This window comes from Harpia harpyja, chromosome 7 (genome assembly GCF_026419915.1).
Source record: "Harpia harpyja isolate bHarHar1 chromosome 7, bHarHar1 primary haplotype, whole genome shotgun sequence".
Lineage (NCBI taxonomy): Eukaryota > Metazoa > Chordata > Aves > Accipitriformes > Accipitridae > Harpia > Harpia harpyja.
Window position 1 is genome coordinate 7,495,346 of NC_068946.1, and position 22,005 is coordinate 7,517,350.

The 22,005-nt window shown below is 54.0% G+C and overlaps 2 protein-coding genes across 2 annotated transcripts; one reads left to right on the forward strand and one right to left on the reverse strand.

Moving 5' to 3' along the window:
• Positions 1-904: 904 nt before the first annotated feature.
• On the reverse strand, positions 905-8,658 carry CASP9 (caspase 9). The gene is made up of 10 exons (XM_052791103.1): positions 8,500-8,658; positions 7,401-7,620; positions 6,785-6,865; positions 6,541-6,572; positions 5,400-5,576; positions 4,543-4,632; positions 3,665-3,812; positions 2,944-3,123; positions 2,640-2,749; positions 905-1,484 (listed from the first exon to the last, which is right to left on the reverse strand). The coding sequence occupies exons 1-10, from the start codon at positions 8,629-8,631 to the stop codon at positions 1,392-1,394; spliced, it is 1,263 nt and encodes a 420-aa protein (XP_052647063.1). The 5' UTR covers positions 8,632-8,658; the 3' UTR covers positions 905-1,391.
• A 49-nt stretch (positions 8,659-8,707) lies between these two features.
• On the forward strand, positions 8,708-21,917 carry DNAJC16 (DnaJ heat shock protein family (Hsp40) member C16). The gene is made up of 14 exons (XM_052791101.1): positions 8,708-9,000; positions 9,949-10,015; positions 10,978-11,308; positions 12,209-12,393; positions 13,752-13,856; positions 14,459-14,617; positions 14,998-15,128; positions 15,493-15,676; positions 15,859-16,041; positions 16,291-16,367; positions 16,852-16,932; positions 17,036-17,131; positions 17,603-17,770; positions 18,204-21,917. The coding sequence occupies exons 1-14, from the start codon at positions 8,831-8,833 to the stop codon at positions 18,598-18,600; spliced, it is 2,334 nt and encodes a 777-aa protein (XP_052647061.1). The 5' UTR covers positions 8,708-8,830; the 3' UTR covers positions 18,601-21,917.
• The last annotated feature ends 88 nt before the right edge of the window (positions 21,918-22,005 follow it).

Below are 22,005 nucleotides of genomic sequence, written 5' to 3' on the forward strand. Positions count from 1 at the left end.
CCTGATCGGTAGGGACTGGAAGCAACTGAAGGCGAGAGTTAACACCCTCTGGGGGAAGGAGCCCCCCCCCCCCCCCCCCAACCTACTTTTAATTACTTCTTTCCAGTTTTCAGCTCCTTTTGCCATCTCTCAAGCCCCAGCACTCTTCAAAAAACAGTTAAACCCAAACCCCAGGCTGAGAATCGCTCCGCCAGCAGTGCTGAACCGCCTCAAAGCACCAGAAATGCTCCCAAAAAAAGGAGCATGGAAATTCCTAGTGACCACAAAGGCAGACTGGAGATCCACAGGTTCCCTGCCCACTCGCAAGTGTCCCTTGCCCCCCCAGCAGCAGAGAGGCGAAGGGGCATGGCGCAATCTGCCTCGGCAGCGCCGAAGCCCTCGCACGGTTTCCCGAGAGCATAAAAAGCCCTGCATGCCGAAGACGGGCCGGGCCAGGCAGCTGCTCGTGCGGCTCTCGGCCCTGTCCCAGCTCTGCGCAGCGAGCGCGGCAGCTCGCCGACGCTTCCATTCCCTGTGTACCCGAATGCTGCTCCTCCGTTGCCGAGGATGCTTTCCCCTCAAAATCCCCCATACATCCAGGGTTTCTGACCCAAAACCGTCAGCGCAACTGCCTCCAGCAGCTCCTCAGGGCGAGTGCTTTCACTCAGCTCTGATATCCAAAGGAATCCTCATCGGTTGCCTGCTGTAACTCCCATCTAGCGTCTGATCAACTCCTCAAAAGGATGCAAGAGCTGCTGCACTGGCACAGCCGCATCGGAAACGCTACCAGTAACACCAGCAGGCTAAAAAAAAAAAAAAAAGAAAAAAAAAAATCACTCGAGCAAGTTTATTCTTGCTCTTCCCGTTTCAGAGAAGCCTTCAGGAGATGCTGAAATGGCATTCACGAGACAGAACGGACAAGGGAATACAACACAAAAGATTTTTTGCCTTTTTCATTGCATTTTATTGGAAACGAGAAATACCGATTGCAAAAATCATTCCATTCCACTTAAGCGCCAGACCTGGATTCCATCAATCAGTTATCCAGGCAGCCAAGGACACAAACATCGTGATCACCGAAAAAAGCCACTCAGAGGCTGAGCGCAGCCACGTCGCAGTGAGCTAGAGGCGTGCTCAGTGAGTGCGGAGGCTTCAGGCTGGCACATGCCCCAGCAAAGGGGCTTCCTTTACCTGTCCCTAACATTTCCCATCAGCACAGCACCAGTCTCCAACTTCTCTCTATTGCACAGCAAGGAAAGCATTCACCGATTATGTTTCTCAAGACAAACATCTCGACAGACAGATGGACAAAGGCCACTGGGAGCATCGGCGCCGAGTCATGGCGGGCACGGATGTCGTCTGGCAGCAGTGAAGTAACTCTCGCGCTTGGTGGGGACCTTGGAGCCTGCACGTCATTTGCAGGCGAAGAAGAATTTTTTACGGAGGAAGTTGAAACAGCCCGGCATCTGCTTGTACTGCCCCTTGGCAGAGACGGCATCTGCCACCTGAGAACAGAAGGAGAGCAGTCAAGGAGCTTTTCCAGCTTGTGCGTTGGGGCACAACCTCTCGCAGGAAGCACAGTGACAAAGACAGGGAACAGCATTGTGGGACATGAGAGCCGGCAGGTGTCCTAAAATGAGACATTTTCACCAGCACAACCAAAGGGGACTCGAGGGAAAACGGCCTTTCGAGAAACCCCGGCCGTAGCAGCCACCACCGCCTTCAGCAGGTGCATCTCAGCATGAGCCGCAGCTCCCTCTTTCCCTTCAGGTGCTTAAAAGCAAATTCCCTTTCTGCCCATTTTCTTCCCGACATGCCTGTCATTTCCCTGAGGCCGCTTTCCTTGCACCGAATGCCAAGCGGCAGAGAGAGGGTCTCGCGCTACTCCCTGGAAATCGAGGGCTGCCAAGCCACCGCATGCTGGAAAAGCGCCACGATGTCAGGAAAACAACAAAAAAGCAGGTCCTCCCTCCCCTGCTGCCTCCATGTAAGACTTTTCTCCTACCCACGGAGAACAGTACAAGCGTCTAGAAGTCCCTATGCTCGTCCCCAACTGTGGCACCCTCCTCCAGTCAAGAGGGCATGCAAAGGAAAAACGTGCAGTAGCCATGCTGGTTCTGCATTCCCTGCGCACTGCGCTCCTCGCTTGCCAGGACATGCCAACACAGGCGTGTGGCATCACCTTCATGAGGGTGAAATGCTTCTTGAGACTTACCACAGCATCACAGGAGCACCAGCAAGAGAGCACGTGCCCACGGAGATCTCTGGGCACGAGAGACCCAGCGGGTCTTCCCCGAGGGTGTGATCTGCCCGGACGTGTGGCTGCACGCTTACAATGGTGCCCTGAGTCCCATCGGCCTGGACTTTTGAGGGTGGGACGAGCTACACAGTTTTTTAGCAGTTCCCATGGAACAGATTAGCGCCCGTACTTTCGGGATTACTTCTCACGAGAGAAACCTCGAGGTGATTTGTCGCAGACCAAGGCCAGACGCTTTCTTCATAATTAGACCTCTCCACAGTACCTCCAATCAGCTGATCCATAAACTGAATGCTCAGTATCGTCATTCCTTTTTAAGGGTAGGCCTCCACGCCCTGACCGATTGCAGCTCTAACCGTTTCCTTCATAGTGACTTCAAAAAGCAGGGAAAAAAGACACCTACCCGCAGTAACATGTTGAGCAGGTGTTCCGAATGGGCGTATTGCTCCAGCACGCTGTCCAGCATTTCCACATACCACGAGCCTCTCGACGTCTCCCTCCAGGAGACAAAACCTTCAGAGAAAGAACAAGAACGTTGACTGCTAAAGCCAGTCTTCTGTTCTCACCTCGCCAAATGACTGCCGCTCCCCGGGCACCACCTCCAACGGAGCTGGTTGCCCCTACCCACCCCCACCTTTGGCCACAAAGCTCCCACTTTTTTGCCAATTCCCCCGTTCCCAGCGAAGGATGGGCACGGGCTACCTCACCTGGAAAAGTCGAGTAGGAGACCAAGATGTCGCTGGGCGTGGGCAAACTGGCTACAGCGTCCGGCTCATCCATATTACCCGACAGAGCTTGAAAAGGAGTCGCGTCCGACTCCAGAGAACCTCTGGGAGCATCGTCTCCAGGCGAATCGCAATCCACTACAAAGCCTCGATCTCTTTGTTCTGCAAGAAGCAGCAATGAGACAGTCCCTGACGTTCATCTCACCCATGCGTTCTGACAATCGTACACCCTCCATTACGAAAAGATGGAAAAAATAAAAAATAAGGGTCCTCCAACAAAACCAAGCTTTTGGGCCCTTCAGCTGCACTGGCCAAGTCGAAGCCGTTGGCGATTCACACAAAAGCCCTCGGTCCGTGCTTCCTTTCTAACCTTGTAGCTGAAGACCCGGCGCAGCCACTCAGCGTGCGCTGCCTGGCCGTGTGCTGCGATCGCTCCCCTCGTTCCATCCCGCATCTCCCTACAGTGCAGTAAAACCGTGCCAGCGCGCACAAATCGATACTGCCCTCTGACAAGAGGCTCGTGCCTGTGCCCTTATGCTCAGCCCGCGCTAGCGGTAAGAATGCGTGGCCGAGAGCGAGAGAAGACAGCCGGAGAAACGGGCGATGAACCCAAAAGGAACAAGAAGCCAAAACCTAACCACATCTCCAAAGCCTGCTTACGCCCGACAGCCGATTCGCTTCAGGAGCCAAAACAAAGATTCACCTCCACCACAGGCCTGGATGAAGAAGAGTTTGGGTTTTCCTCTCAAACTCGGGCAATTGGACCCATTGAAATAGTTCACAATCTCCTCCACTGGAACGGGTTTTCCATCTGTGCCATAAATGCCTCCGGGAAACTGAATATGGCTCATCTGCAAGAGGAAAATCCAGGAGCTAGTAACGCGGAAGGTGAGGCCGGTTCTGAGGGAGCCCATTTCCCATCGGGTGCTCCGTAGCCTAAAGCGACTGGAACAAATCCCACTACCTCATGCCCATGCAAACGCGAGCACCACATCAGGGTGAGAGGGCGCCCGGGGGTCATTCAAAACACGCTAAAACCCAGCAATTCAACTCCTCCTACTGTCCAACTCCTCTCCCACCTCCTCCGGAGAAGGGGTGCTTCATCCTCTGGGACAACGGGCACGTAACATACACCATTTTCCTAACAGTTGCTCTCCTCTCCTCGTCCTTCGAGGCTCCAGACTCGTGATAAATACATAGGCTTTACTACTAATGGCATCTCCCCCACCAGAGCTGGAGGAATGGGAAGGACTAAACAACCATGGTATGCGGGTTAGCGCTACCTCCCATTGCTCTCTGGCCATCGTTCAGTTCCGAATTATACGCCCCAACATCCAAAATGGAGAACGCTCGTCCACAGGCGACACTGGATCAGACTACGCCAGAGAAGCTCCCGTTTTCTTTAACCCAGATAGGAGAGTGCAACTCCTTGCAATATCTTGCGATGGCAGAATGGCCATCGGATCAGTCACGACAGACCGTTTCCCTCCCACCCTGCGTGAGACCACGGCGCAGGGAATCAACCCCTTCCCATGCAGGCAGCCTGCCTAACGAACAAAGGAAGAGATGCAACGAACCCACCTGACAACCATGGGAAAGGATGACCACGACGCAGCAGTCCAAGGCCCTGTGGTCCTGCCGCGCCAGCTTCCGCAGCTCAGAAACCATTGCCTATGTGGAAAACGTCACGGTAAGAGTTTTTCGAACCGTACCTCAGCCACAGATCATGGCTGGGCCCTGCTCTTATCAGTCTATCACGGGCGTGCCACTCAGAAGAATCCAGTTGATCTCTCTGCCGCTTTCTGTCCGGCACAAGTGGGATAACACAGACCCCACCTACAGGCAGCAAAAGCCAGCAGCGGAGAGCAAGTATTTCTGTGGTTCTGCCCTTTGTTAACGTCGGTTGCTTTAATACCACAGATTCCTCTCCTTGCCGTGGTCTTTACGACACGGCAACGTAAAACATAACCCGCTTCCAGGCGACCGATCCACTGAAATGCACTTCTTCTGATTAGGGGCCTGTGGGCGAGCCAAGAACCTCGTTTTACTTTCAGCGGCCGCTCCAGATGATTGAGCTCCCTGCGCCGCTTCAAGTAACAGCCGAGGACCGTACAGACGGGCAAATCACACCCCTGGCTGCACACGACACAGAGGCTGTCAGCTCTCACAGAAATACAGCCTCACCGATTTGCCTACAAATCACAACCGGGAATCAAAGTTCAGGCAGAAGGGTGAAAACGTGCAAGGTCCTTTCTCCTTCCGCAATCGTGGCAACACGATAAAGTAAGAGGATGCGAGCGGTCGATTATTTCTTTGGGCAGCGCAGGCTGGGGCTTTCGGCATGCTGCCAACACGGGGGTATGTCCCGTGACGCGCTCCCATCGCTTCTGGGGGCTCGCCTCTCGTCCCTTGCGCTAGCTGGACACAGCCGGCCTCACCTTAGCTTCCAGATCCCGCCGAGTCAGGACATCGAAGCGCAAGGCCTTGAAGCGCTTCTCCAGCTTCCTGCAGTCCACATCGGAGCCGCCTCGAGTCAACAGATCCGAGTCTCTATGGAAGTTGACGTTGTTGATGATCAGGCAGTGTCCGCACGGGTCCGCTTTCAGCTCATAAACCTGGCAGGCACACGTGGCAATTAAACACCCTCTTACTCGGAGTGCTTGCTGGCTAACCCAGCGGGACGCAACACCAGTGAGGAACTGGATTCCTTAAAGGAGCACATTTCACAGCTTTTTCATTTCTCCAGGCCTAGGAACAGATAAGAGTATCGGTTCTCCGCACGAGTGTTGTTATCAGCAGCCAGGGAACACAAAACCACCTGCCAAACCAGGGACCACTTTTGCGGAAAACCGGCCACTTCTTTAGCTGCAGCGTCTCTGATGGCAAGGTGAAGTTTCTGGGAGTTTTTTTAGGCATCATTGTCAAACCTTGCCACGAGAGCCCATGCAAGGAGCCAAGGAAACGGGCAGGTAAAACCTCCCGGAGACTCAGCTTTACCATTGATGAACAGCACCACAGAGTTTTACGAGGGCTACCCAAACACCTGCACCAATATGGCTGCAAGCCTGGCACATACACAGCCAAACTATTCGCTCCGGATAAGACAGATACCCATAGGCTGCAGGCTATCAGAAGGCCACTCCAGACGTATCCGCAATACTCACTGCTTCCCTGCCCGTTTCCCAACGTGCCAGAGCATCCTGCACGTGTGCACTGTTGTTTTCCTGGCGTCTGCCTCTTCATGCTAGGATTACAAAGTCTAAACACTGCTTTGCAGATGACACACCGCTCAGTGCCTTCCAAAATTACCAGCTGCCCTGATGGGAACCATTTCAGGGCAAGCTTTAGCTCTATGTTACGTTATTTACATTAGAGATGCGGTAATCTCAAGGAGGAGCTGGCTAACAATTGACCCGCTTTGAGCCGATCGGCCCCGTTACAGCAGCAGCAGCCTCAGAGCGATCGCTCCAGTAACGCAAAGCAAGAATCGGCTGTCCCGGGGCTATCTTCTGGTAGCCACCTGCAAGGCACGTAGCTTTGACTTAACAGGGAACACTTTCAGCCTAACCAAATACCAACCAGATCGCGGTTCCTCTTGTCAACAGCCAAACCTACAACACACAACAGAGACACGGTATTTAGCTCTCCGCGCTCCAAAACAAGATGTTGGTTATACACCTTTCTCCTAGAATTCATGTCGATCCTTCCCCATCACCCGCAACGCATCGGCGACACGTACGAGTTCCCCCTTCCCGCCCCGCCACGCGCCAGAAGCAAACGTTTGGCACGCCATCTCTCTGAAAGAGCCTGGGACGTGGCTTACCCCGGGCTGGCGCGGGAGGCGTTTGAGGTCTTTCACTCTCGGCTTGGACTGGGATAGACAAACGTTCAGGAAAGCTCACATCTGTAATGAGACAGGACAGCCGGGTCTCACCTTCTCCCCCTTCCGAGTTCACGCTACAAGTAACCAATCCAGGGTGCCTGGAAGTACCCGAGCCAACAGCCACTTCTCGCAGCGACCCGGCTGCGAGGCTGCGATACGACATCGCGTCCATTTTCCCCTTTTCAGGGTTCAACAGACCAAAGTTTCTGCTTACAACCGCACAAGCTGGATCTGCAGGTAGATTCAACAGCGCACAAGATGGCAAGGACGCGGCAATATCCATTTTCACCAAGGTACCGCAGAGGTTGTCGGCAAAAATACAGAGAAGGAAGCTCCTAACGCCACAAGCACATAGCCTGAGCTTAAAAGCTTCCGCTACTGGAAAGCGCAACGTTCTCCCAACAGCTCAAGTCTGCGTACTCGCCTCCACAAACCATGCTCCAGGATAATAAAAATCAGGACGTCACAGACTCTTACCCATGGCGAGAGGGATCCCAGCCGCCACCACCCCCATGCTGCCATTTGCCCAGAAAACAACTGCGCCCTCAATACTTACTTTTACGATGCTTTTCCCCACATAAGTCCAGCTCGACAGGCCTTGGGTCTACCAGCTGCGGTGGTGCCGGTGGGCATTCGCACTCCTCGATCAGCATGTCCGCGAGGTCGCCCTGCCCGGTGTCCCGCAGGATGGAGAGGAACACAGGAAAAGCCCGTTTCCCTCGAGTCTCCAGGTCGATGACCAGCTGCCGGGCTTGCTCTCCTCGGCTGCCGGCGCTCTGCAGAGGAGGAAAGCTCAGGACAACACACCTTCACCCCAAGCCGAGGCGCACCGGCCGGCCAGCCCCTCCAACTGGCACCCAGATAGGGGAAATGTAGGGATCCACACCGAGCGCATCTATGCGGGCCGAAGGACACCAAGACCTAGCAGACGCAGTCACAGAGACCCCCAGCAGCCACCCGAACCCCAGCCCCGATCCCCCTTCAACCACCAAGCCCTGCTGCCTCCGCTGGGACACGCAGCTGCAGCCCACCGCAGGGCCTGGAGGGAGAGGGAGGAGGCAGCACCCCCAGCTCATCCCCAGAGGATGAACAGGCACCCCCCTGCCTGTCACCAGTGCGCAGGATGAGGTAAGACACCCCCAGGCTCTGTCACCAGTAACAGAGAAGGGAAACAAGAGCCCCTTAAGCCTGTCACCAGCTTGGAATGGGGACCCGAGGAGAAACCCCTACGCCTGGCACCGGCTGGGGCACAGAACAAGAAGAGACAAGATGGGGGTGGGTCTTACATCTCACACCTGCAGGGTCCATGGTGGGGAGGCACAAGGGCCAACCCCTAGGCCTGTCACCGGGGTGACTGGACACGGGGGCCAGCCCCCACAGGCCTGTCTCCGGGGCGAGGGGACACAGGGGCCTCCCTCGGGCCCGAGAGGACACGGTTCCAGCCCCCTGGGCCCGTCACCGGGGTGAGGGGACACGGGGGCCATCTCCCTGGGCCTGTCACCGGGCCTAAGAGGACGCAGGGGCCACCCGCACCGGCCTGTCACCAGGGCTGAGGGGACAGGGGGCCCTCCCTCAGGCCCGTCGCCGGGGTGAGGGGCCCTCCCCCGGGCCCGTCCCCGGTCCTGAGGGGACGCGGGGCCCTCCCCCGGGCCCACCTGCAGCTCCTCGACCATGGGCCGGGTGAAGAGGCCGCGGTCCTCCAGCGGGTCCCAGAGCGGCGCCACCCGCAGCGCCGCCACCAGCCGCGCCCGCCCGCGCCGCAGGGCCCGCCGCTGCGCCTCCTCCATGGCGCCGCTCTGGCCGTTTCGCCTCGGTGACCGGAAGCGGCGCCCGTCTCTATGGTGACGGCGGGGCGGGCGCGCCGGAAGCGGCGGCGCAGGGTGGGTGAGGGCGGCCCGTCCGCGGCCCTCGCCGGTCGCCGGTTCCCTCAGCGCCGGTGTCCGTCCTCCGGCCACCGGCCCCGCCGACCCTCCGCCCGCCGGAGCCATGGAGCTGGGGCGGGCGGGCCTGGCCTGGGCCGCCGCCCTGCTGCTGGCGGCCCTGGGAGCGCAGGCCGCGGCGGCGGCGGATTTCGACCCGTACCGCGTCCTGGGAGTCGGCCGGAGCTCCAGCCAGGCCGACATCAAGAAGGCCTACAAGCGGCTCGCCCGGGAATGGTACGTACCTCCCCTCCGCCCCGGCCTGCCCCCGGGCTCCCAACCGCTCCCCCCGCCGCAGCACCCCGGCGGGACGGACAGACGGACACGGGGACGGACACACGGTGTCGTTTCGCGTCCTCTCGCTCGAGAGAGCTAGGCAGCTGCGCTTTGAGCGGCGGGTAACGCTGCTGGGGGGTGGCATTAGCCACCTTACCTGGCTGTCCGCGCCAGACGAGGCCGGGCAGGCGGTCAGAGGCGAGCCCCGGGTCTTCCTCGCAGGCCGAGAGTCATCCTGAAACCAAGCGGACACCTTCACCCTAGAGATCCGTACTGTAAAACCCCCCTGGAGTCTGGCTGTGGGGAAAAAACTTCTCCTCGACTCAACCGGGAACGTTTAATACGCCAGGGTCTAAGTCCCGGTTTGATACCTCGGTGTCCGAGGGCAACTCAACCCCCATGCCGTGGAAGGGGTTGGCCCCACAAATGTTGTGCTCCTCGCTTCGATGGCATGCACGGAGGAGCAGGCGCGAGGCATTGCCTTGGAAAATAGCCTCACCCAGAGCTTTTAGAGCCTGCGTCGTTTTGCCCAAGACATCCCCAAGGGCTGCGGCAGGAGGTGTTTTACAGGAAGAACTCAGTGGATATGTAGGGCAGGAGCTGAGGGATGCATTGCTGTAGTGGGCAGGAAAGATACGCGCTCCCTCGTCCTGGGCTCAGGCCGTCGGCAACGCATCAGGTGGAGGGACAGGTCTGCAGGTGCATGGCCAGCATCCCGGTGCGGCATTTTGGGATGGGGTTTGGGTAGGGAGAGCGCGTGCTGGGTATAAAATCTGATCTCGGCCTCGGGGGACGCCGCCGCACACCCTAACTGTCCACGTCCCGCTCACCTCTGAACAGAGGCCGACAGCTCCCTGCGCCCCCACCGGGGAAGTGCTGACCCCTTTTTCCTCCGATTCCGCCTCGTAGGCATCCTGACAAAAACAAGGACCCGGGAGCAGAAGACAAATTCATCCAGATCAGCAAGGCCTACGAGGTAACACGCTCTTCTTGCTAAACTCCTGCTGTTGTTAAAAGTTAAGCGACCTTATTTTTCCATCTGGGGCTCTGCGCTTTTTCTGCATACGTCTACACGGGAAAGGTGCTCGACCCCGTGGAGGCGGACGCTACTGACCCGAGAAGTTTCCTCTACTTTCTCAACAGAGCGCCGCTGGATGTCACCAGCGTGGCCTCTGTTGCAAATATTTTGCTACAGCTCTGCCCCATTCTCGCTAAAAAGCCTCAAACGAGGGAGGAACGGGTACACACCGAGCCCCATGCAGCTGGGCGGCCGTCTTGCCCACGTCACATGTACATATAAGCATTTTGGGGGTGACGTAAGCAATGTTAATCACCACAGGGCTTTAGTCACTTCAAATTATTCTTTGCGTAAGTAGTTATTTGCACATTGCTCCCGTGCGGCTCTCAAAATCGGCTGCCCCAGTTTGCAGCGGCTGACCCGACGCTTCCATGGCAAGCGAGCTGAGCCCACAGAAATGAAAGTGGATCGTCAGCTCCCAGCCGAAAAATGCAGTTTGTCTGGGGGGGCTTCTGGCTGCTCGGTAAAACTTTTGGCACTTTCTGATGCCCTGAGAAAACCCTCAAATGTTCAAGCAGACGCCAGGCAAAAGCCGCTCCAGCAAAGAGCGTTAATGTTCGGACAGTGCGACGCTCAGGCTTGAGGAGCGACTGGCGTCAGAAATGGGTACGGCGGTCTTGATTCACAGGCTCCTTTTCTTTGGGCTTTGGCTTTTTTTACCCTTATTTACTGCAGCGAGCCCGGAGGCTACACGATAGTTCCCTTTTCTGGAATATTTATCCCTCCGATGCGCAGCAAAGGCTGCACGTTCCCTCGTAGCGCGTCCTTATGCCGCTGCAGTTATTTGCTAAGGGATTATCATCAGGGCGGTTCCCCCTCACGGTTTCAGGCAACCGTCCCTTCTATCATCTGCTTCCCAGATTCTCTCCAATGAGGAAAAGAGGGCAAACTTTGATCGCTACGGAGATGCCGGGGAAAGCCAGGGCTACTCTCAGCACCAGCATCGCCAGTTCCACCACTTCCACGAAGGCTTCTATTTTGACGAGTCCTTCTTCCATTTTCCCTTTAATTCGGAGAGGCGCGACACCTCCGACGAGAAGTATTTGCTCCATTTTTCCCACTACATCAACGAAATCGTGCCAGATAGTTTCAAGAAACCTTACCTCATTAAAATAACCTCGGACTGGTGTTTCAGCTGCATCCACATCGAGCCCGTGTGGAAGGAAGTCGCTCAGGAATTGGAGGCACTGGGTAAGGACGAGGCCGTTTAGGCTGGGCACGTGTTGCTCGCCCAGCGAGGCTGTGGCGGTCACCTTCAGCTTCAGAGCACTGAGTTTAACCTGTAGATTTCCTCAGGGATTTATCCTAACGCTTTCCCGAATGTTACTAACCTCATAATGGATGAGGCTATACGTTAGAAATGAGGAAAAACTAGTTCTGTAGATCACAAGGGCAAGATGCCTCTTCTCCTGTCCGCACAGCAAGCGGCTTAGTCGGACGCTGATGATAATAAACAATGGCGCGGCTGAGAACCGATCACACCACTGCGATTTTAGGCCGCCAGCATAAATGCCGCATTGCTCTTTGTCCTGTGCTTGGCTGCCTTTGATAAGCAAAGATCCCTGCAGAATACGTCCTCAACTTTAGGGCCGCTACCATACAGTGAAGTTTTGAGACTTAGTGAACATGTTTGGATGACAAGGAGGTATTTTGTACTTGCCCCTCCGCCCCCAGCTTCCTCATTTTCCCTGCAGATGTTGTCTGCTCACGCTTCCAGAAAAACACAAACTCAACAGGCAGCTGGAGACACAGGCAGCATAGCTCCCCCTTACTAAGATTCTTCTGCTTGAGGTTTTAATGTAGCACATGAAATACCAGTGGACAGAACAAAAGAGGACAGCACGTTCTCTCTCTCTCTCTCTCTCTCTCTCTCTCTCCCCATCTCCCCCTGCCAGATAAAGCTAGGAGTTTTAAATAGAATGTTCAAGGATTGCAAGAGGAGGAAAGTACAGAGTTGGGAGGGACAGTCCCACAAATAAATCCCAAGTTACGCAGGGCGCTGGGCAAGGCAACGGGTCTTCAACCTCAGTTTTGTACTATGCCTTTTGGAACATTGATGACGTTTCACTTGAGCCTGCTCTCCTTTTTCAGGAGTGGGAATAGGAGTCGTTCACGCCGGGTACGAAAGGCGCCTCGCCCATCACCTAGGTGCACACAGCACGCCGTCTCTACTAGGGCTCATTAATGGGAAAATAACCTTCTTCCACAACGCTGTTGTTCGAGAAAACCTGCGGCAGTTCGTGGAGAACCTTCTGCCGGGGAATCTCGTAGAAAGGGTATGCTCTAGTGAGAACGTCACTTGCTGCTTCTTGCGTCTGTCTGGATATTCACCTCTCCTTAGCTGTTTCAGTGGCTAATCTGTTAATTCAGCCCACGAACTGCACCGTGTCACGAACGCGAGACAATCCGACCGAGGCTGGTGAAATGAGGCGTTTTGAGAGCTGTAATTACAGCTACAAAGCCCAGAGCTGTCAGAAGCGATCGCGCAAGGTGGCTCCGTAATGCTTCTTGCGACAGGGCCAATCCCTCTACTATGTGGTTACGCCAGCAACTTTGTGTGCCTGCTGTCCCCCGAGTTGTAATACCCTATGGCTGCCAGAGCTCTACAAAAGCTACCCCCAGGTTAGGAATCTGTGATTGGGCTCTACCTGCCTGCTGGATTTCACTTCCCTTCTCCTTTTTTCGGAGTTTCATCCAGCAAATTAAGGACTGCTCGCTAACTCGTAGGCACCATCTGCTAAAACTCACCCGCACAGAGACCCATTGTTTATTTCGTCCAGTTTTGATTCAGACCTCTGAAACTGGAGCCGGCAGTGAGAGCCCTTTCCGAGTTATAGGTAAAACCTCCAACTAGATAAAAAATTCCTGCATTTCAGCCTTGCTCGGTTGTTTTTGGGCAGAGTCCTAAGCACCCCCCACCCCCTTTCAGTGCAACATAGCTGGCTCAGGCCCCGTAGTGCTCTCACCTGCCTGTCCTCTGCCTGGAGTCTTGTTCACCTCACCTTGTTTTCCCTTGGGGTCTTCAGTAAAGGCCACCCTTCCCAACAGACCCTTGACCTGCTGTCCTCCGGGTATTTGAGTTTTCACCCCAGAAGCAGGGCCTGCTGCCCTCTTGCACAGCTAAAGCAGCCATTTCACCTCCCGCAGCCAGGCACTCATCAAAAACAGAGCCGGCAGTCCACTCCTCTCCCCATGGGCCCCTAAATGAGCTGTGACCTCCCTTTTATCTCCTTCCTCTAGGTCAAAGAGGTACCGCAGCTGAAAGGGAGCAGGTTTGATGGAGCTCACAGGTGCCTGTTAACCCTTGGCTTCCCACTATATATATAAAGCATATGGCCCCAGTGAACAGTTACGAGAAAGAAAGCAGCATCAGCACTGACTTGAGACGGCATCGACAAGAGGGGGCAATAACTTGGAGCATTGGTGGGGGGTTGAGACTGATAGTTTTAATTCATTTGCTGTATCAAACAAGCCCAGATCAGGCATACCTGTTGGAAAGACAAACCCACGGTCTGCTTCCTGTAACACCGGGACAGCTTTTCCAGACTCAGTTCTCATTCAGACACCTAATCGTACAGCATTGCATGTGTCTGACGGCTCAGAGGTTAAACTAACATGCTGATTCTGTTTCAAGATTACAGATAAAAACTACATCCGCTTTCTCTCCAACTGGAAGAAAGAAAACAAGCCCCACGTCCTTCTATTTGATCACATGCCAGTTGTGCCATTATTATACAAGGTAATGTGATTTCTATCACTGCATTGTTGACTTGCTAATAAATCCAGCCATTCCAAAACAAAGTGCGATACGGCTGTGAGCAGAGGCGGACCAATGCCTCTAAATACTATTGACGGGCTCTAGGGGAGAGCAAGCTGATTTGCGTCGGCTGACAACGGCACAGCCAGGTGAGCGACTTCATTGGGAGATTGCTTCTCTGCCCTGCCGCAGATGTACCCTTGGTGGATGCGAAGGTGCGGGTGGGTTTTGGAGGTAGCGGCAACAGAGGCACGTACTAACCTTTATTGGTAACGAGATTTTTGCGGCACATCTAATTTGGGTTGCCAGAAAGCCCATTTCCTAAGAAACCCCTGCTACCGCGCAAAACATCAGTTTGTAGAATAAAGCTATGGATCCATTGAGGCTCCCTGTACGATGACTAAAGAGAATGAGAACTGCAGTTCGGCAAGGGAGAGGAAGGGCTTTTACCTCTTGCAGCGCACGCCCAACAACATTGAAACAGCAGGAGGTGTTCTCGAAGCAAAGTCACCACAGGCACTCGGGGCAGAAAATGTTGTTTACTCTCTAACATAAACATGTGCTGGTGCTTTCTTCCCGTCCAGCTGACTGCCTTTGCATACCGCGATTACTTGTCCTTTGGTTATGTGTACGTCGGACTCCGAGGCACCGAAGAGTTGTCCAGTCAGTACAACATCAACGTCTACACTCCCACCATGATGATCTTCAAGGAGCATGTCGACAGGCCTGCTGATGTTGTGCAGGTATTGCTCAGAGCCCTGTCCAAGAGCTCACGTGAAACGGATGCTGAGGTTTTCCGACCGAGCTTGTGATGAGGGGTCAGTTGGTGGAGGATTTCAGAGTAAAGAGCATTCATTCTCGGCCTAAACTCGGGCTCCAGCAGAGGCAGAGCGTGACCATTGGGAGGGAGCTCAGCAGGCTTCAGCTATGGTGTGTGACCTTTGGAGGAGGGTGGCTGCAGGTAGCTTCTCAGTCTTGGGGCCTCAAAACATCTCGGGCAATTTTAGCAAGGACTGTGATTGATGGCTGGCAGCCATCCCCAGGCTTCCGACAAGGACGTCATGGCAGCTTGACTCTCCTCATCCTGCCGAGTTCTGACCTCTGCTTTCTTTGTCCTCACCAGGCACGAGATATGAAGAAGCAGCTCATTGACGACTTCCTTTCCCAGAATAAGTTCCTCATGGTGGCCAGACTCACCAACCAGAAGCTGTTCCAGGAGCTGTGTCCCGTGAAGAAGTCTCACCGTCAGCGAAAGTACGGCTCCATGGGTGATGTGTCCTCCCCTCTTTTTGTTCCCGGAGGCTGCTCCTAAAGCCGCCTTTTGTTTGATTCCGAGGGAGAAGGGAAATGACTGCATTGGATCGTGCTGGGTATCTGCACCATTTGATAGTTTTCCTGCCTTTACTAGGCATATCCTGGGACAGAGTGCAGGTGGAAGGGAGGAGGAACAGGGTGACAGGCTGGAGAGCCAAGTACATGGAAGGCGGGAGTGGGCTGCCTGGAAGCAACAAATTGCGTTTCTGGCTCTTCAGGATCATTCTAGCCAGCAGAAAGGGGATGGCTGTTTCCTCTCGCGTCCAGACTGGCTCTTAATCGTCCATCTCGTTGTGTTGCCTAGGCACTGTGTGGTCTTACTTACCGGAGAAGGCGATAAGTTTGCTGAGGCTTATGAGGCGTTTTTGACTTTTGCTGCGGCCAACACAAAAGACACGCTGAAGTTTGTGCACATCTATCGTGATCGGCAGCCGGAGTTTGCGGACGCCTTGCTGATGGATGAGGAGAAGTATCGGGGAAAATCGGCTGTGAGGGTTTCCTTTTTTTTTTTTTTCCCCCCTTCCTCCTTTTCATCTGTCATTCTACCTCGTGTCGTAGGGTGCCGTAACTCGATCTGACACCTAAATCTGGGGGGTGATTTGAAGCGTAACATCCCCGTAGTAAAGAGTACCTTCCTCTCTGACATCTGCGATGTTATTGGCTCATCCAGGTGGTCATTTTGGAGAGACACAATAACGCGGGGAAGATCACCTATAAAACCTTGAAGGAGCCCTGGCAAGGCAGCAAAGAGGACAACTTCATCCTCCTGGATCTTCTGGACCAGCTGAGGACAGACCCCAGCCTTCTCTCTTCAGAGACTGTCCTGGCAGACTTGAATGACGAACTCGCTCCTGTAAGCGCACGGCCTTTCCAGCTGCCTAACAACCGCGTTACCTTTTAGGACAGTCCCATTAGGGTGATTCACGGGCATTATTTATATTTTAAAACACCAAGGCAAGACTCTTAGAAGTCTTCTCACTTGTGGAAGGAAGCTCATGGCATGCTCCGAAGCCGATTCAGCCCAGGGTTCTGTTTAAGTGGTGGGAGTCCTATCGGGGCTCTGGGTAGCGGGTCAGTCATTTGCTTTTTTCTTTTTTAACAGATGTTCCTTATCCGATGGCTCTACTCCACGCTGGACTATATCTCAGACTGCTGGGACAGTTTGTTTCACAGTAACTGGTACGGATTGGGTGTTGACAAGTCGCAATAGGGAGCAGGATTGCTGTTTTCTGGTTCAGAGGCATAGCAGAACCAGGTTCTCATTACCAGGAATTGAGACTGTATTGACACACATAGGTGCCTGTACTCTCTCGAGATTGAGGCAAAGAGCGCTGACACCACAGTGACGTCAGCTTCTGCCTCAAGTACTGGGTACTTTGGCCTTGAGGCTGAGCGTGGACATTACGCTCCTGAAAACACACATCCACTGTTGGTTTTTGCCACTTCCCTGTCACCTTATTTTAAAAAGGATCTGTTTTTATCCTCCTCCCTTTGGGTGGGAGCGGGACAGTGCTCAAAATCTTGATCGTCTTTAAGACCCCAGGAAACAAGCCAAGTTTCTGGGGAAACCACATGGTATTACACAAGGCAGGCAGGAACTGCAATTCGAGCAGAAACAGCACAGCTCGCAGACCTGATTGCTCTTTGCAAATCTTCCCCTCAGGCGAGAAATGATGCCACTGCTGTCCTTGCTCTTCTCTGCGCTCTTCATTCTCTTTGGCACCGTCATTGTTCAGGCTTTCAGGTGAGTGCACACCAAAACGTCCTAGGGGATCTTACGGGCCAGCCGTTAGCACCTCAGTCCAGTCTGGTGCCTTAAACGCACACAAGATAATCTTCCTTTGCAGTGATTCGAGTGATCCCAGGGACTCTCCTCCCTCCGAGAAGGAAGAGACCACCGCAAAGACTAAGAACGACGCGAGCTTCGGCAAAGAGAGCAACAGGTTCCCTCTCTAATAATTTCTCCAGAAATGTTTTCTGCCAAAGCATTGCTTGGGGAGCCTCTGTGCAGAGAGAGCACGTAGAGAGCATTAGGTGGACAGCAGAGACGTGCTAGAGCCGTGCGGACATAGCACAGTCATCGCACGGGGCAGTGTGGGCACAGCGAGGCAGGTAGGAATAGCGTTCAGCCAGGACCCAGATCAGCAAGGACAGGGGTGCACAAACAGAGCTATTAAGTGAGTCCCACTGCGTTTGCCCCAGACAACATCCCTGGAGGAAAGGTAAAGGTCTGCCTGACCTGTCGAGGAAGAAAGATCCAAGTCTGGCCACTGCACCAGTTAAACCGACTTTAGCTAGAGGGCACAGGGACAGCTCAGTGTAAGGGGGCGGGGAACAAGTGCACGGGTTCTCCGTCCTTGGTCGCGCCCGGCCCCTCATTCCCCTTTCACTCGGTCACCGTTTTGTTGCCACAGGATTCCCAAAAAGGGCTTTGTCGAGGTGACTGAGCTAACAGACATCAACTACAACAGTAACTTGGTACGCCTGAGGCCGGGTCACATGAATGTGGTCTTGATCCTGTCCAACTCGACCAAAACCATACTCCTCCAGAAGTTTGCCCTGGAAGTCTACACGTTCACAGGGTAGGCTGGGGCCTTCTGCCGGGTTTCTGTTACTGTTTTAACAGCTTGTGTAATGCTGCTCTGACGACAAGTTAGGAGCGGTATCGGCTCGATTGCCAGGAGGGAACGCTTCGGGCAAGCCAAGCGGCCTCTGTGCTCGTCAGTGGCAATGAGCCACCAAAAACCGAGCAGCCTTTCCTGGCCGTACTCGGTGAAGGTGGCCAGGCGGGTCTGGCGGTGCCACTGCTTTGGCCATACCCACATTTTGACAAACAGAGAGCACGACAGTACGGCGCGCTAGGTAATTGTCTCCTGTGCCGAACTGGCTTAAAAAAGGAGCTGTGGCAACACAGCTCTGCACCTGCCCTTGTTTACAAACACTTACCTGTCTGGTAGGAATCCGGCCTGACTCGGAAGACATGCTAATCCCGCTTCTCCTCTGCTCTTCCCCCAGGAGTAGCTCTCTTCATTTCTCCTTCCTCAGCCTGGACAAGCACCGAGAATGGCTGGAGTACCTGTTAGAGTTCGCGCAGGACGCGGCCCCCATCCCAAACCAGTACGACAAGCATTTCCTGGAGCGTGACTACACGGGCTACGTCCTGGCTCTGAACGGCCACAAGAAATACTTCTGCCTCTTTAAGCCTCACAGATCAGGGGATGAGGGGGGAACCCCGGGATCCTGCGAGGATTACGATTCCTCGCTACACGCGGAAGCCAGAGGGAAATCCTCCTGCAGCCCAGGATCTAGATCCATTAAAAACAAATTACACAAATTGTCCTTTTGGATGGAACGCCTCCTAGAGGGTTCCTTACAGAGGTTCTATATCCCCTCGTGGCCTGCGCTAGACTGAGGGATTTTAAAGAGATTCTAACGGACAAACTTTTTATGAAGATGACAAGGGACAGCTCTTTCCAGGAATACGCAAACAAGCGTGACGAATGGACCTTAGGTTTTAGATGAACTCTCCTAGGGCCGGCGACCAGATAGAAAATATCTCCCCACGTCCGGAGCCCAGGAGTGCAGCCAAGCGCACCAAAATCCCCTCCACTGACTCGTCGTGCGTTTGGATGCTGTACTGCTGAAGAGCCGAGAAGTCCGTTTTTCCTTTCTTGTCCTGCCACATGTGCTTCCCGAGTCGCCCCTGTTCCGTCTCTCATTTTACCTCGGTTGAAGAAAAACCCGTGACTTCTCTGCCGCGGTGACTCGGTCCGGACCGAAGGCAGCCGGCGATGCGGGTGGGGTCGTGGTTCTCTCTCCCATTCCCTGTGCGCTTAGCCTGTGGTGCATGGTGTAACACCGGCAAGACCCTGCAGACCTCCCAGGCCCTGCCCTTCTGAAAGGCCTCCTCCCACCAGGCAGTCGTACTTTATTGGCTTTCCCTGTGGTAAGTGATCTAGAGTATGGTCGGGAACATCTCCCTCGTAGCAAACCTGTAGCTGGGACTCGCCTGTGGTGGGGGCTAGTAGGCGATCTGCATGTTTCATGCTCCTCGTGTCATAGTTCCACGCGCAGCTTCACCGGCCAAACCATAACCATGGAGGGAAGGGGTTTTGCACGGCCGTAAATACTGTAAAGGTGTTGAGCCATCTAAATGTTACATTGATTTTTCAGATGCCTTTCTGCTTCTGTCAATTTTTAGACGATCTATCCTAGAGCCATAACTTTAACTGTGTCCTCAGATTGTAGGCGTGAGCTGCTATGAGCCAGTAGATGTGTAAAAGAAACTCTACCTAGCTGCTAGGGAGTCGGTGTGGGCTCCTTTCAAACACCCTTACATCTGTAGTACAAACCAACCTTTCTTTGTATCAAGGAACCCAATTCTCTGATGATTGTATTCTTGAAACGTTGCCCCAGAAGTGCTGTATCATCAGACCATCGCTTATGTGTGAAATTCCTTTTTGGTTTAGGCATGGGTTCAGGATGCTCAGTTTCAGCCTCTCGCCCATTACCTTCTTGCTGCAAACCTTTGTTTCTCAATGTGCAGGCTGCTGCCTTGGTTTTTTTGTTTGTTTGCGTTGGGGTTTGGGGTTTTTTTTGTCTTTTTGAACTCATAGGTCTGCGTGAAGCTAGAGCAGTCGTAAAGCGCAGGTTTGGTTTACGCTTTGCTCTAGCAGTGCTCCAACAGCCATTTTCAACACCATGGGGGGAAAGGGTGGCCCTTTGTAAGGCAGAGGGAAGGCAAGCAGACTCGTGGCCGCTTCCCACTCCTCAAGTGATAAAGCAAAGCAGCAGGGTTTCTCTTCACAGCCAGGACTGAAATCCTGTGGGGCTGGTTCTTCCTTTTCACTGCACCGGGGCAGACACTGTCGCCCGGGCTGGTCCGTGCCGTGCCTCTTCTGGCCGCTCTGCACAGGACCCAGGCCCCCGCGGTCCCAAGTCGCCGTTAGGCTATGGCACTGCCAAAGCACAGGGATCCGAACGGGGTGGCCTTTGCTGCAGGGCTCTGACGGTAGAGCGCTTGGTCGAGCATGTGGTGTTAATGCAAAGCTTGCTCGGCCCTTGCCACCTTAGCTACCATCTTAGCGGAGCAGCCAGCGTGTAGGAATAACCATGCCAATCTCTGAGCTAGCTGCCGATCCCATATGAAATCCGGGAATGCTCAAGTCGTTTCACTGCCTACGTGACCCAGTTGCTCACAAACCCTTGGCTTGCTGCATTCCTCCCTGCCCTGGGAGTAGATTGGCATGCTTCGACCACCACAGGTATCTCAAAGGCCGTGTATAATGTACTTCCAAATAAAGGCTACGATGCTACCAACCGACCCTATGTGAGGTTACTTAATTTTAGCTCAGCGGACTCTGGGCCACAGCTTGCGTTGCTGCACGGATGAGGCACTCAAGTAGAGGGAAGGAAGGAAGGAAGGCGAAGTCTTCTCCCCGCCAAAGATCTCCAAGGCACACACGTACTGCTGAAATAGAGCGGGAGGGGAAACGAAATGCTGGCCTGACGCTGCTAGACTTTGTTTTCAATTGCTGTAGTGCACTCATGCTTCTCCTGCAGCTTGCTCTGCAGGATGTGGCCAGAATGGGCTTTAGCCCAGCGGAAGGCTCCGCATAACTTTTTAAACAGTTGCAAAAGCAAAAAAATACTCTCTGGGTCTCTGCTGTCTCTTCAGCTAGTCAGAAACCAGGAGAAAACCCTTGACACATGAAAAAAAGTGCCTAGTTGTGCTACAGCAAGGGAATTCAGCCCTGCCCCAAGTGAGACGAGAAGGCCTTCTGGCCTTCAAAATAAATACAGTTCACGTGCTACACACCTGCGGAAATCCTTTTTTTAATTTTCTTTTTACCACCAGTAACCTCCCCTTTTAGGCTGAGTTTTGCTTAAGGAGCACTTGCAGCAGTCCACCCTTGCCAGCTGTGGCTGGATGGGAGCACAGCTCCTGTTTAGCTGTAACTCTGCCCTTCACCGCTTTTAACCAGGTCAGACGAACTCGGCTTGTGTCGCTGTTCTATGGAAAATCTTCTTTCATGGGCCAAAGCAAACACCAAACTGTGCTGAACCCCTCGTTTAGTTAGCTTTGGTGTCCTTCGTGGAGCGCTGGGCGCTCGCTTTCTCGTAGAAGAGCATGGTCAGAGGCTGCTTACGCCGGAGGTCTGTCTGCCCTCTCCCAGCAGTTGTGAGCCCTCACCCCCAGATCATTTCCTAACCTGCCGCCTTCCAGTGGCGCTCAACCCATATCGTAACGTATCATCAGCGAAACGCACTTGCGATTGTTATGCACGTGGTGGTTGGTAATCCAAAGATTGAGAAAAGTCAGTCCTAGCGCACTATTCTAGTGAACTCTGAGCGATCGCACGCCGCTCAGAAGCTGAAGCAAAGGGATACAGGCCCCCAGTCTAAAGGTTGTACCAAAACTCCTCCCTGGACCGAGTGCAGTGGGCAGCGGCCGTCTGCGGCTGCCAGCCTCCGCTCTGCCATTCACCGAAAGCCTGCCAGGAACTAGTACACTAGCGCAGCCTGAGAAGTAGGACTGAAAACTAGGTACCTATTTTGCACTTTTGATACTGGGCAGGGGGGGCGGGAATTAACTTATTTGGCAAACTTGTCTTTTTTATTTTCGGTTTTGTTTTGGTTTTTTTTTTGTATTTGTGAACAGGCACTGATGTCATTTTGTTCTAAGATGATTACAGATTCGCAACCAAAATAAACTATTTTAATGTGTGATGAGGTGGCTCTGTGTTTCCATGTACAAACTACCCTCATCTCCATGTCGGCTCAGAAATTCCAGGAGCGATTAAACTGCTCCTGCTGT